We start from the raw sequence: 13,415 nt of genomic DNA on the forward strand, positions 1-13,415 counted from the left end.
GTAAATTATTTGAAAGTGAGTGAAAGATTCCTAAGTCTTGTTGCCTTTTGGTACAAAATATAAAACTGTCATCCAAATATCGTTTCCAATTTTTTTAATATAAATCGAGAATTGTTCGTTAAATGTCTCTGTTCGTTGGAAACAGAGTTTGACCTCTAAGAAGCCCATTACGAGTATTGCGAAAGTGGGGGATAGCTTTTCCCCCATCACCATCCCTTTCATTTGTAAGTAGAAGTTGTTGAAGAAGAAATGATTATTTCCCAGTATTAATTCTAATCCTTCTAAAATGAAAGTGTTTGAGAATCTTTCCATGATATGATTCGGGTGCAGAAATTTATAGCTTCAATTCCTGGGTCGTGTAGGATATTGGTGTAAAGACTAGTTACATCGAAGCTAACAAGAATTGTCTCCTGGTGGACACTTTTAGGTATGTAGTTTAAAAAGTCCATATCGTCCCGGACAAATCTTGGTGTAATGTTGCATAAAGGTTTTAAAACTATATGTATTAAGATGCTGGTTCTGCAATGATTGCGTGTAATTTCAGGTCTCTGGTTGAATTGTTTCCTTTTATTTTGTCTTTCTTTTGATTTATGGATCTTAGGTAATCCATAGAAATTACTGGTTTTTACTTCAAAATTGGTTAAATAATTAACTTCATTCCCAGTTAGGTTATTACGATATTTTAAGACCAATCCATGTTTCTCGCTCATGGCCTTTTTATCTTCGTTTTGGTTTAGCTTCTTGTGGAAGTGTTGGCCATTAAGTTGTTCCCTAAACATATATCTGTAATGGTCCTTGTCCATGATAACTATTGCTCCACCTTTGTCAGCTTCTTTGAAAATTATCGATGAATCTCTTTGCAAATTTGTTAAAGCTTCCAACTGATCTTTAGATAAGTTGGGTTTACATTTCCTCTCTGTCAAAAGATCGTTGTAGGTAGCTAATATATTCTTCTAACTTTTAGTCTCTGTATAAGGGAGGTCTGAACCCTGTTCTGTTTTTAACCAGTGATTTGTCTGTGTATCCAGTATTTAAAAAAAATTCTCTCAGTCGTAATTTCCGTCAAAATTATTCTGTCTTTTATGAGTTCAGCTTCGTTGGGTTTTGGAGTGGGTGTAAATTTCAATCTATTTTCCAGAAGTTTAATTTCTTCTTTAGATAATTTCTTAGTGGATAAATTTAGTATTTCCGTTTTGCTTGTGCTTTTGTTTTCTAATGTTTTTCTCTCTCTCTCCCCGCCTCTCTCTCTTTCTATATATATATATATATACTTTATTTTAAGCAGCAGAAAATTCAACAAAATCTGTTACTCTGAGTTTCTCGTTGCCGTTCATCAGACAGTTTTTGCTAGAATGGAACATATATATAAATTCAATCTATACTCTTACAAACGCTACACCTTTAAAAGAAATGGACTTGTTTGATTGGCCCTTTTGAAAAAACGGTCAATCTTCGAGCGATAAACAAGATTGACCGTTTTTTCAAAAGGGCCAATCAAACAAGTCCATTTCTTTTTAAAGGTGTAGCGTTTGTAAGAGTATAGATTGAATTTATATATATGTTCCATTCTAGCAAAAACTGTCTGATGAACGGCAACGAGAAACTCAGAGTAACAGATTTTGTTGAATTTTCTGCTGCTTAAAATAAAGCATATTACTCTACCACTGGTATTTGAGTACTCTTTTTTCCACCTTGTTTCACATTTATGTGTTTACTCCGGTATATATATATATATAGATCTTAGATAAGTATATCCCTATATTAATCAATAAATTAAAACTTAGCTTATGGTCTAATTCTTTTCAAATTGTTGATTGGTTTTCTTCTATTGCTAATAAGGTTAACACTAAATTTATTCAGTTTGATATATCTAGCTTGTATTCATCAATCAACCCTATTATACTCAATACGGTACTCTGGCATGCACACAATAAAGGAGGTCTCTCTAGAGAGGAAATTAATGTGGTACTGACTCCATATTGGCGCTTCCTCTTTCCATTTATCTAAGAGAATTTCCAATCATTATTCTTCATTTAGGGATAGCAGTAAACGTAATAGCACAGGGTTAAGTAAATCGGTTTGGTATCTTAAAGACAACAATAAGGATTTTAAGTTAGATTGCTTCATCCTATCTATCTCTTTCCCTTATGACAAGGGCAAAGGATTTTGTAACATTTGCAACTCGGAACTCTTTCATATTCTCTTCTCTAATAATCACCTTGTTAACACACTTATAGAGTGATCTTACAAATGTAAGCACTGGCAGAACCATACCTTTAGCTCATATAAGTGATTTTTACCACTCTGTATAGTTTGAATATCTAGTTCACCTTGCACATTACTTCAATAGAGAAATCTACTTCCATGCCTTTGAAAATTTTTTCAACCAATATATCCCTCTTTATTTGTTCTCTACTTATTATTTCTTTACCTCTTCTCTTCCTATGATCTGCCTTTCGCGTCAGATCTACTAATGGTTTTTAAAAAATACTTAATAGCGTTCTGTTTATCATTTATCCAATCATCAAAATTATTATTGTCTTTCTTTCCTGATGAAAAGATTACATTATTTTACACCGTTTATTTCTTTGGGATAAAACCAATGTTGTCTTCGAAACATATGTCGAAAGTAAAAGAATTTGAATAACACCTGCGTTCAACTCCATTTATTTACTTATACTATACAAATTACTGCACATTATCCAGGAGTTTCTATCTTTGAATAGGTCGCTACATCCTTGTTACTCGCGTGAACTTTGCTACCCTGGTAACTGGTTCTTGAATTTTCCGTGTTAACAGTAACAAACAATAATTCATTCATCCATGTATATATATATATATATATATATATATAATATATCTATATATCTATATATATATATATATATATATATATAATTATATACATATATATATTTTTATTTTATAGAAGGAGCTTCTACAGCACTAGAACTGTTTCATTCAAAAAATCATCAGGAAGCTAGTAGACAAGAGTTGTTTTGGCATTTATACATTTAGGCAGGTTTAAATGGGTAGTGGTGGGGACTTTTTTTTGGGGGTAGCATGGCGCAAAACTGTCATTATTAAGGGGAGTGGTCAAAGGAATCGGTGGAAAGTAGATAAAAGAATAATAAAGAATAAAAAATAAAAAAATATAAAATAGAAAAATAGGCTTTTTAGCAAGGCAGGAGACTCCCCTTGTACCATCCTATATATATATATATACACATATATACACCCGCATATTCACATATATCTATATATATACATACCATACCCACACATACATACATATATATATACATATATACACATACATATACACACATATATACATACATATACCATATATATACACACACACCCATGCACGCACACAACAGACACACATATACATACACATACATACATATATGTATACCCACCTCGCACAAACATATACAAATGCACATACACATGCACACACACACACACACCCCTTACTCTCCCATTTAATTTTATTATTACTACCCCTGTCTATATCTCTATCTTTATTTCCATCTTGACCGGTCAATCGGTCTCAAGGGACGATCCAAGTCTCCATCCCTCTACTTACCTACACGAACGCAAGCACCCACCCACGCCACACACCGACACGCACACATCACACGTACGTGCCCACATCCATACGCACACATCCACATACACTCACTTACACCCACATACACGCCACCCACACACACAAACACCCCCAACACACCCACAGAAGACCAGTCCATGTGTTATATTCATACACGCATAATCTACACACATTCACGTATATTCACATACACGCATACACATACATACCTCAACACACTCACAGAAGACCAGTCCATACACATACCCAACCAATATATACACACATACATGCCCAACACAACACATACATACATATACATACACATTCCACATATATATATACATATATAATACTCATCACCAATATACATACACCAACACTCACCATATATACACACACACATACATATACATATACATATACACACATATATATATATATAAAAATGGGAGAGTAAGGGTGTGTGTGTGTGTGTGCATGTATGTGCATTTGTATATGTTTGTGCGAGTGGGTATACATATATGTATGTATGTGTATGTGTATGTATATGTGTGTCTGTGTGTGCGTGCATGGGTGTGTGTGTATATATATGTGTATATGTATGTATATATGTGTATATATGTATGTGTATGTATGTATATATATATGTATGTATGTGTGGGTATGTATGTATATATATAGATATATGTGAATATGCGGGTGTATATATGTGTATATATATATATATATGTGGATGTACAAGTGGGAGTCTCCCTGCTTGCCTAAAACCCTATTTTTCAATTTATATTTTTTTATTTTTTTATTCTTTTATTTATTCTTTATCTACTTTACCACCGATTCCTTTGACCACTCCCCTTATAATGACAGTTTTGCGCCATGCCTACCCCCAAAAATAGTCCCCCACCACCACCCAATTAAACCTGCCTAAATGTATAAATGCCAAAACAACTCTTGTCTACTAGCTTCCTGATGATTTCTTTTGAATGAAACAGTTCTAGTGCTGTAGAAGCTCCTTCTATAAAATAAATTAATTTACTCTGCTATGTATTGAGTACCTTATTTACTGTGGTTAACCCCGACTCAAACCCGGGACCTATATATATATATATATATATATATATATATATATATATATTATATATATACATACATATATATACATACATATATAATATACATATATATACATATATATATGTATGTATATGTATATATGTATTTATGCATTTATACACACACACATATATATATATACATATATATGTATGTATGTATGTATGTATGTATGTATGTATGTATGTATGTATGTATGTATGTAGTATATGTATGTACTCACATACCCGGCAACGCTGGTCACCTACCTGAAATATAAATAGAACTGTTTCAGCATATGTGTGTGTGTGTTATACATTCCATACATACATACATATATATATATATATTATATATATATATATACACATACATACATATATAAAAATATATATGTATAAATATATATATATATATATATATATATAATATATATATAATATACCATATATATGCCATGCATTAGAGACTTGCCTTTATGTAGTTTCTGTTGAGTTGAAATCATCTTTTGGTGTGCAAACAACACACACACACACACACGCATGTACACACACTCACGCACAGATACATGCACACAGGCACATGCACCCCCACCCACACAGCCACACAGCCACACACACGCAAAGATGATTTTGATTAAACAGAGACTAACTGGCCGAAATTTCGAAGTCACTGTCAACAACATTGTTGTATAAGAATAATAACTTGTGCTCTACAAAAGTATAGAGTTATCCAGCTGATTAACGTCAAATTCTTTTTCTTATAAACTGAATATAAAAACAAAAATTGATGCCTATCTCCCACCTATCTCTCTGTCTCTTTCTCTCTATATATTCATATGTATGCCTTCAAAATGTGACCGCATGTGTACCGTTGGCGGTTTTTTTCCTCCGTCTTCCCTTCCTTGGATCTTTCCTTTTCCTATGTTTCTGACAAAGAGCTCCGCTCGAAACGTTAAGTCCTCCTTCTTTCTTTCCTTTCCTGAGCGTCCAATAAACCTATACTTGTTCCACGTCTCCTCGCGTTTGTTGTGTTTTTTTCTCTTTGTGTTTTCATGTTTGGATTAAATATGTATATATATTTATATATATAATATATATATATATATATATATATATATATATTATATATATGTAATATATATATAACATACATATATATACATACATATATATATATATACATATACATACATAATATATATATACATATATATATATACATGCATATACACATATATATATACATCCATACATATATATATAGATACACACACACACACACACACACACATATATATATATATATATATGTACCATGCATTAGAGTCTTGTCTTTATGTAGTCTCTGTTGGGTTAAGATCATCTTTGGGCGTGCAACCGACACACACACGCACACGCATGTACAAACACTCACGCACGCACACACCCACCCACACACATACGTACACACGCGAAGATGATTTTGATTCAACAGAGACTAACTCTGATGCATCGCAGTCCGACGATGGCTTAGCTGGCCGGAACTTCGAAGTCCCTGTCAACAACATTGTTGTATAATAATAATAATAATAATAATAATAATAATAATAATAATAATAATAATACTAATATATATATATATATAAATATGTGTGTGTGTGTAAGTGTGTGTATTTAATTTTTCATCTATTGTTTTTGTAGTTTTGGGGTATTTCATCTTAGACATTTGCGTCTGATCTAAATTTAAATCTGACAAAAATGATGAAATTTTAATATTCTCTTAAAGATAATCGTAGCTATTAATATCATTTCTTTAATTTTCTCTTCTTTTCTTTTATCTTTCAACTTGATTTTTACACACACAAACACACACACACACACAAATATCATATATATATATATATATATATATATATATATAATATATATATTGTTTCTATTATATAATTTATAACATGTCTATAATTGGCCTTGAGATTAGATATTTTGGCTTCATATATATTTGGTTGTAAAAAAGTTGATATAGTTTTTCAACTGACGGCATTTCAGTGCTTGGTTTCGTTTTTCACGTCAGCCAAGCATATTTTTCTGAAAGATGATGTAATATGTTTTTCTGTAATATTATTGTGTGTATACTTTACTTTTACGGCTTTTACGTTAACAGTGAAAATGGATGAAAATGAGTTATATCTTCAGCATTTGAGGCTCTTTTATTTTCTGAGATGATAAAACGCTGTGCAAACAGCAAAAGTTATATGTGCAGTTTTTAAAAATAGTTTGTGTTACAGCTGAGGACTCTTCGTATATAAATAGATTGGCAGATAGATATGAATGGTGTGTATATATAAATGGATGCGTGACGTGCAAGTAAATAATAATATAAATAATAATACATATACATATAATATATATACATATATACATAATATATCTATATATTATATATATATATATATATATATGCGGGTGTGTATTATGTATATTATATATATATATATTATATATATATATATATATATAATTTTAATCCAAAGGGGGAAACAAAAAAAAAACAACAATGGAACAATTACAGTATTATTATTAATAGGCGCTCAGGAAATGGAAGCAGGGAGGTATGACGTTTCGAGCGGAGCTCTTCGTCGGAAACATAAAGAAGGAAGAGAGAGGAAAGAAAGATCCCAGAGCGGGCAACAGGGAAAGAGAAAAAAGACGACTGTGTTTTACGAGTGCACATGGTGAAAGGCGGATGTTTACGAAACAGAGCAAAGTGGGTTTTTAAGGCAAAAGAGTGGAGACAAGGTTGGTAACGACAACAGATGTGTGTGTATGTGTGTGTGTGAGGCGAGATGAAAAAACAAAAAATATATAGTGTGTGTTAGTGTGTGCGTCTGTGTGTAGGCGTTGTGAGTAGGGCGAGATAGTGGTCAGCTTAGCAGACAAAGGTCAGTAGTAAGAAAAAGAAGAGGAGGAAGGGAGGGACGGGAAGGGAGGGAGGGGGAAGGGGTGGGGGCGTATGTAGCGCGCCAGCGTGTGTTGAGTAGTAGTGTGTGTGGTGTGTCCAGTGTCGTGGTGGTATTAATGGCGAGTAGATTGAATGTGTGTAAGAGTAATGTATATATTTAAGCAATGTGTGTATATGTGTGCGCGCGGTGGTAACGAAAAAGGGGGGGGGTTAAGGAAAAAGGACTCCAGCTGAGGGGAAGATGGAAGAGTGGTCCCGCGGAGACGGGCGTGGGAAAACCCAACGACACGCGACGGTCCCAGGAACGGGCGGGAGGTCTTGTCGGGTCCAAGAGCGAGGTGCCTGCGGCGCGTATGCGTGCGCGAACCGGCGCAAGCGCGTGCGTGCGCGACGCTGCGAGTATGTGCGTAAGTATGTATGTGTGTGGATGTGTGAGTGTGTCTGTGTGTATGTCGGGTGGCAGTGTGTCCGATGAATGTATGTGAGTATGTGTGTATGTATGTGTGTGCATAGATGTATGTCCGTGTTGTCCGTGTGTGTGTGTGTGTGTATGTGTGTGAGTGTGTATGTATGTACGTGTGGGTGTGGGGAAGTGTGTGTATGTGCATGTGTGTGCGCACATACAGGTGTGTGTGAGTGGTGTGTGTGTGTATGTATGTGTGAGTGTGTATGTATGTGTGTGTAGGATGCATGTATGTGTATGGGTGTATGTATGCGTGTGTGTATGTATGTATGTGTACGTGCGTGTGTGTGTGTGTATGCGTGTAGGTGTGCGCGTGTGCATGCATGCATGCATGCATGCATGCATGTGCGTAGGTGTGTGTGTGTGTGCATGTGTGTGGGTATTATGTATGTGCGTATATGTGTGTGTATGTGCGTACATGTGTGTGTGTGGTATGCATGTGTGTGTATGTAGGTGTGTAGGGGCGTGTGTGTATAGGTGTATGTATGTAAGTATGTATGGGTGTGTCCGTGTATGTGTGGTATGTATGTGTGTGTATGTAGGTGTGGGGGGTGTGTATATGTGTGTGTATGTAGGTGTGTGGGCGTGTGTATATAGGTGTATGTGTGTATGTCTGGGTGTGTCCGTGCATTTGTGTGTGTGTGTGTATGCATGTGTATGTAGGTGTGTGTGTACGTGTGTAATGTATGTGTGTATGCGTGTGATGCGTGCGTGCGTGCGTGTGTGTATGTAGGTGCGTGTGTATGTGTTGTGGGAGTGTAGGTGTGTGTGTGCGTGTGCGTGTGCGTGTTTATGTTGGTGTGTGTGCGTATGTGAGTGTGAGTGTATGGGTGTTTGTCATGCATGTGTGTGCGCGTGCAGGTGAGGTGAGTGTGTGTGTAAGTATGTGAGGTGAGGTGTTGTGTGTAAGTATGTGTGTGTGTATGTTTGTGTGAGTGTGTATGTGTGTATGTCTGTGTGTGTTGTATGTGCGTAAGGAGTATGTGGGTATGTGTGTGTGTATGTATATGGGTGTATGTATGTATGTGTGTGTGTGTGCATGTGTATAAGTATATGTGTGTGTGCGTATGTGTGTATATGTGTATGTGTGTGTGTGTTTATGTATGTGTGTATGTATGTGTGTAGGCGTGGTGTGTAGAGATGTATGTAGGGTGTGTGTGTCCGTGTGTGTTTGTGTGTGTGTGTAGGTAGATGTGTGTGTCTGAGTGAGGGTATGGCTGTGTAGGTGTGTGTGTGTATGAATGTAAGTGTGTGTGTGTACAAGTGTAATGTATGTATGTAGGTGTGTGTGTGTGTATGTGTACGTGTGCGTGTATGTGTGTATGCGTGTGTATGTGTGTGTGTGTGTATGCGGGTGAGTGTGAGTGTATGGGTGTATGTCTGTGTGTGTGTATGTCTGAAGTAGGTATGTATGTGTATGTATGATGTGTGTGGGTGTGTGCAGGTATGTGTGTGTATGTGTGTGTGTGAGTAGGTGTGCGTGTATGTATGTGGGTAGGGATGCATGCGAGTGTGTGGTATGTATGCATACATACGCACGCGCACATCCGAAGCAAGCCCACACACACGAAGCGCGCTCACGCACACAACGCACAAGCAGTACAACGCAAGCCCAAGGGCCGACCAAGCCCCCAGCGCGCGCCAAGGCGCGCGAGAGCGCAAAGGCCCTCGAACGCCCCGCTACGCGGGACCGAGGATCCATCAGCCAAAACCGGAAAGCAGAAAAGAGGGGGGCTGCCTGGATGCAAAAAGGTGTATGTGTGTGTGCATTCAGAGTGTAAGGGTGTGCATGTGTAGGTTGTATGTATGTATGTGCCTACATGTATGTTTGCATGTGTGTGTGTGAAGTATGTAGTGCGGCGGTGTGTGTGTGTGGGTTGTGTGTATGTATGTGTATGGTGATGTTGTGTTGATGTGTGTATGGTGTATGGGTGTGGTGTGTGTGTGTGTGTGTGTAAGTATGTATGGGTGTGCGTATGTATGTATGTGTGTGTGTATGTGATGTTGGTTTGTATGTTAGTGTGTGTTAGTATGTCGTAAGTGTGAAATGTGATTTAATGTGTGAATGTATGTACGTAGATGGGTCTTATCGTATGTGATGTGTGTGACAGGCGTGTGGGAGGGTAGGTGGTGGGGTGGGTGTGGGAGGTATGTGGGTGGTGTGTGCGTGTGGGAGGCAGGTGGGTGGTGTGGGTGGGGTGTGGGTGGTGTGTCACAAAACAAAAAAAAAAAACAACGATCTCAAGAGGAGGGGGCTGTGTTAAGTCCGTGTGGGGTGGTAGTTTGTAGGTGTGAAGATGTAGCGTTGCTCCAAGTGGAGCCGGAAAGTGGGCGACCATGGTGGGGGGCGAGACCAAACACTGAGATGTCATCTAGGGAATGGCCGGCCGAGCGGAAGTGGCGTGCGACTGGAGAAAGAGAGTGTAGGCGAACGTCCCTCAAGTGTTCAGTGAAACGGGTCGGACAACCGCGTCCCGTCTGTCCTACATACAGCATCCCGCATAGTTTTGCATTTAATGCGTAAATAAGGCCAGACGAGGTGCACGTGAAAGAGTGCCTAATGCGTACAGTGTGCAGGCTGAGCCGGTGACAGCGGTGGTGTTGGTGATGAAGGGGCAAGTGTTTGCAGCGGGATCTAGAGCAAGGGAATGATCCGTTTGGGGCTGAGGGGAAGGATGAGAGGGTGCTGTGGACCAGGGGAGGTCACGCAGATTGCGGGCTCGTTTGAAAGAGGACAGGGGTAGGTTAGGGAAAATGGGGCGGGTGGTGGGATCAAGCTGGAGGCGACGGAAGGCACGTAGTATCTTGCGACGAAGGGGTAGGGTAGAGGGTGGAAAAGGAGGGGGAAGGGGTTGCGGTTGGGGGGTGGCCGGGGGGAAGAGACAGGGCGGTAGTGCGGTCGATGCGACGGGCGCGGTTGAGGGCATCAGAGAGGATATAAATGGTGAGATCCTGGTCGCGGCTGCACAAACGTCGGAGGCGGAGGAACTGGGAGTAGGGCTGGCTCGTTTGTGTGTGAAGGGGTGGGAGGAAGAGAATTGAGATAGATGTGGGAATCCGTAGTTTTAAAAAAGGCGGTGGTGGTGAGAGAGCTGGAGGGGTGATCGATGCGGAGAGAGATGTCCAGGAAGTTGACAGAGGTGTTGGAGATGGTGGAGGTGAATTGAAGAGAGGGGTGAAAGTTGGAAAGGAAAGAGATTAATTGGCAGAGAAGTTCACGGGAAAGGGAGGTGCACCTACGCAGTCGTCGATATAAGCGACCGTATAGTTTCGGGGGTCGGCCCAGAGAACTGGAGAACACTTGGGCCTCAATGTAGCCAAGAAAGAGATTGGCGAAATTGGGCCCATCCTAGTTCCCATCGCGACCCCGGGACACCTGTTGGTACGTTTCCTCCGGCGAACGTGAAGCAATTGAGGTGAGGACGAGCTCAGCCAAACGGAGAAGGTGGGGGTGCTGGGGGGTGGGTCGGGACGACGGTCGAGGAAGTGTTGGAGGGCTAGGAGACCGTCATTGTGGGGAATCACTGTGTACAGGGATTTTTACATCTAAGTGAAGAGGAGGTGTGAGGGTCTGGAAGGGAAGGAAAAGGAATTGAAGAGACGGAGGGCGTGGTTGGTGTCGTGTATGTGGGATGGGAGGGCTGCGACTAAGGGGGACAGGATGCGGTCGAGTATAGGGAGATGAGTTTCAGTGGGGCAATTACAGGCAGAGACTATGGGACGGCCAGGATTAGAGGGTTTATGGATCTTGGGAGGAAGTAGATGGTGGAGGTGCGGGGTGTGCGGACGATGAGGTTGGGTGGCGGTGAGGGTGAGAGCGGAGGAGGAGATGAGGTCGTGGATGGTGGAGGACACTCGCTGTTGGTAGGAGGAGGTGGGATCGGAGGGGAGGAGGCGATAGAAGAGTGGATTTTGAAGCTGGTGAGCGCTTCCTCCCTGTATAGGTCCGCGCGCCACACTACCACTGGCCCCGCCTTTGTCCGCCGGTTTGATGACAATGTCATCACACGACGGCGGAGGTGGCGAAGGGCAATGGATTCGGCCCGAGTGAGGTTGGCTCGGCGGGGTCTGGTGCAAAGTTGAAACGGTGGACCAAAGCGTTTGCAGTCATGTACAAACGAATCTAGGCTACTGAAAAGGCCTGGGGGCGGCGTCCAGATGGATGGACGAAGCCCCAGCTCCAAAGGCAATCCTGATTGTTGTTGACGCTGCGGGGACGCGTGGTATTATGCGCGAAGTTTGAGGCGGCGCCAGGAACAGGTTGACGTCCGCCCGAGTCCTCGAACTCATCACAGTGGCGCGTGAGTGGCGTGAAGCGGAGACCCTTACTGAGGAGGGAGCGCTCAGCGGCTAGAGGGGGAGGTGGGGGGTATAGTGACAACGCGCGAGGAAGCGGGGTGGTGGGAGGACTAGGGGCAGGCGGAGGGGGTGCAGGGGTGTGAAGGGAGGGTAGGAGTGGTTGGGTGAAGATGGGTTAGGCGTAGGAAGGTCACGGTGGGGGGTGTGTGGGTCCGTGAAAGGGTGGGGTAGGTGCGAAGGAGGGGGAACAGTGGGGGAGGATGGAAGGGGGTGAGGGTTGAGGAGGAGGTGGAGTTTTTGTTTTTTGTGTGTGTGAGGTGGTTGTAGAGTTGGTGGTTGAGATTAAGAATGAAGCGGAGGATAGGTTGGGTGAAGAGTGGGGGTAGAGGGCGGAGAGAAGGAGGTAGCCTGGGAGTTGATGGTCGAGGGAGTCAAGGAGGGGCGGGTGGAGCGGATGGTGACGCGGAGGAGGGAGCGGGAGGTACGAGCGAGGTGGGTTCGACGAAGGGGGAGGAATAGGGGTAGCGTGGAACTTCAAGAGACCCGCGGGGTTGACATGATGGCGGAGGCACCGGCTAAGAAAGGAAAGATGACTCGAGTGGCGGGTTTTCTTAAAAGCAAGCCGGAAAGTTTTATAGCAGGTGCGGAACATTGTGGGGGAAGAACGCGAATAGCGGCTGAGGAGGGATTGAAGGTGTTGGACGAACGAGTGCAAGTCAGGCATGATGAGAAGTGTGGCAAACAGGTAAAGGTGGGTGTGGTCGAAACAGGAAAAGGGAGACAACAGGAAAACAACGAAAGAAAAAAGGGTGAAGACGGTTTGAAAACAAGAAAAAGTTTGAAAAAAAGTTGAAAAAAGTCAGGAAAAGATTTGAGAGTCAACGGACAGATTAGGTAATGATTTTCAATCACGGTAATGGCGGTACTCCGGAGAAGGTTGCGGGTGATCCGTAGGTCAGGAAGAATGGTAACAATAATCCGTAGGTGCAAAAAATCCGGGTTGGTATCCAGGTACAA

At 41.1% G+C, this 13,415-nt stretch overlaps 2 protein-coding genes across 2 annotated transcripts in view; one reads left to right on the forward strand and one right to left on the reverse strand.

Moving 5' to 3' along the window:
* The window catches only part of LOC115216578 (trissin receptor-like), a 304,896-nt gene that overhangs the window by 157,881 nt on the left and 133,600 nt on the right, over positions 1-13,415 (forward strand). The window lies entirely within an intron of this gene.
* LOC115216224 lies at positions 282-803 on the reverse strand. The gene has a single exon (XM_029785422.1). The coding sequence runs from the start codon at positions 801-803 to the stop codon at positions 282-284; it is 522 nt and encodes a 173-aa protein (XP_029641282.1).

Source organism: Octopus sinensis, linkage group LG10 (assembly GCF_006345805.1).
Source record: "Octopus sinensis linkage group LG10, ASM634580v1, whole genome shotgun sequence".
Taxonomy (NCBI): domain Eukaryota; kingdom Metazoa; phylum Mollusca; class Cephalopoda; order Octopoda; family Octopodidae; genus Octopus; species Octopus sinensis.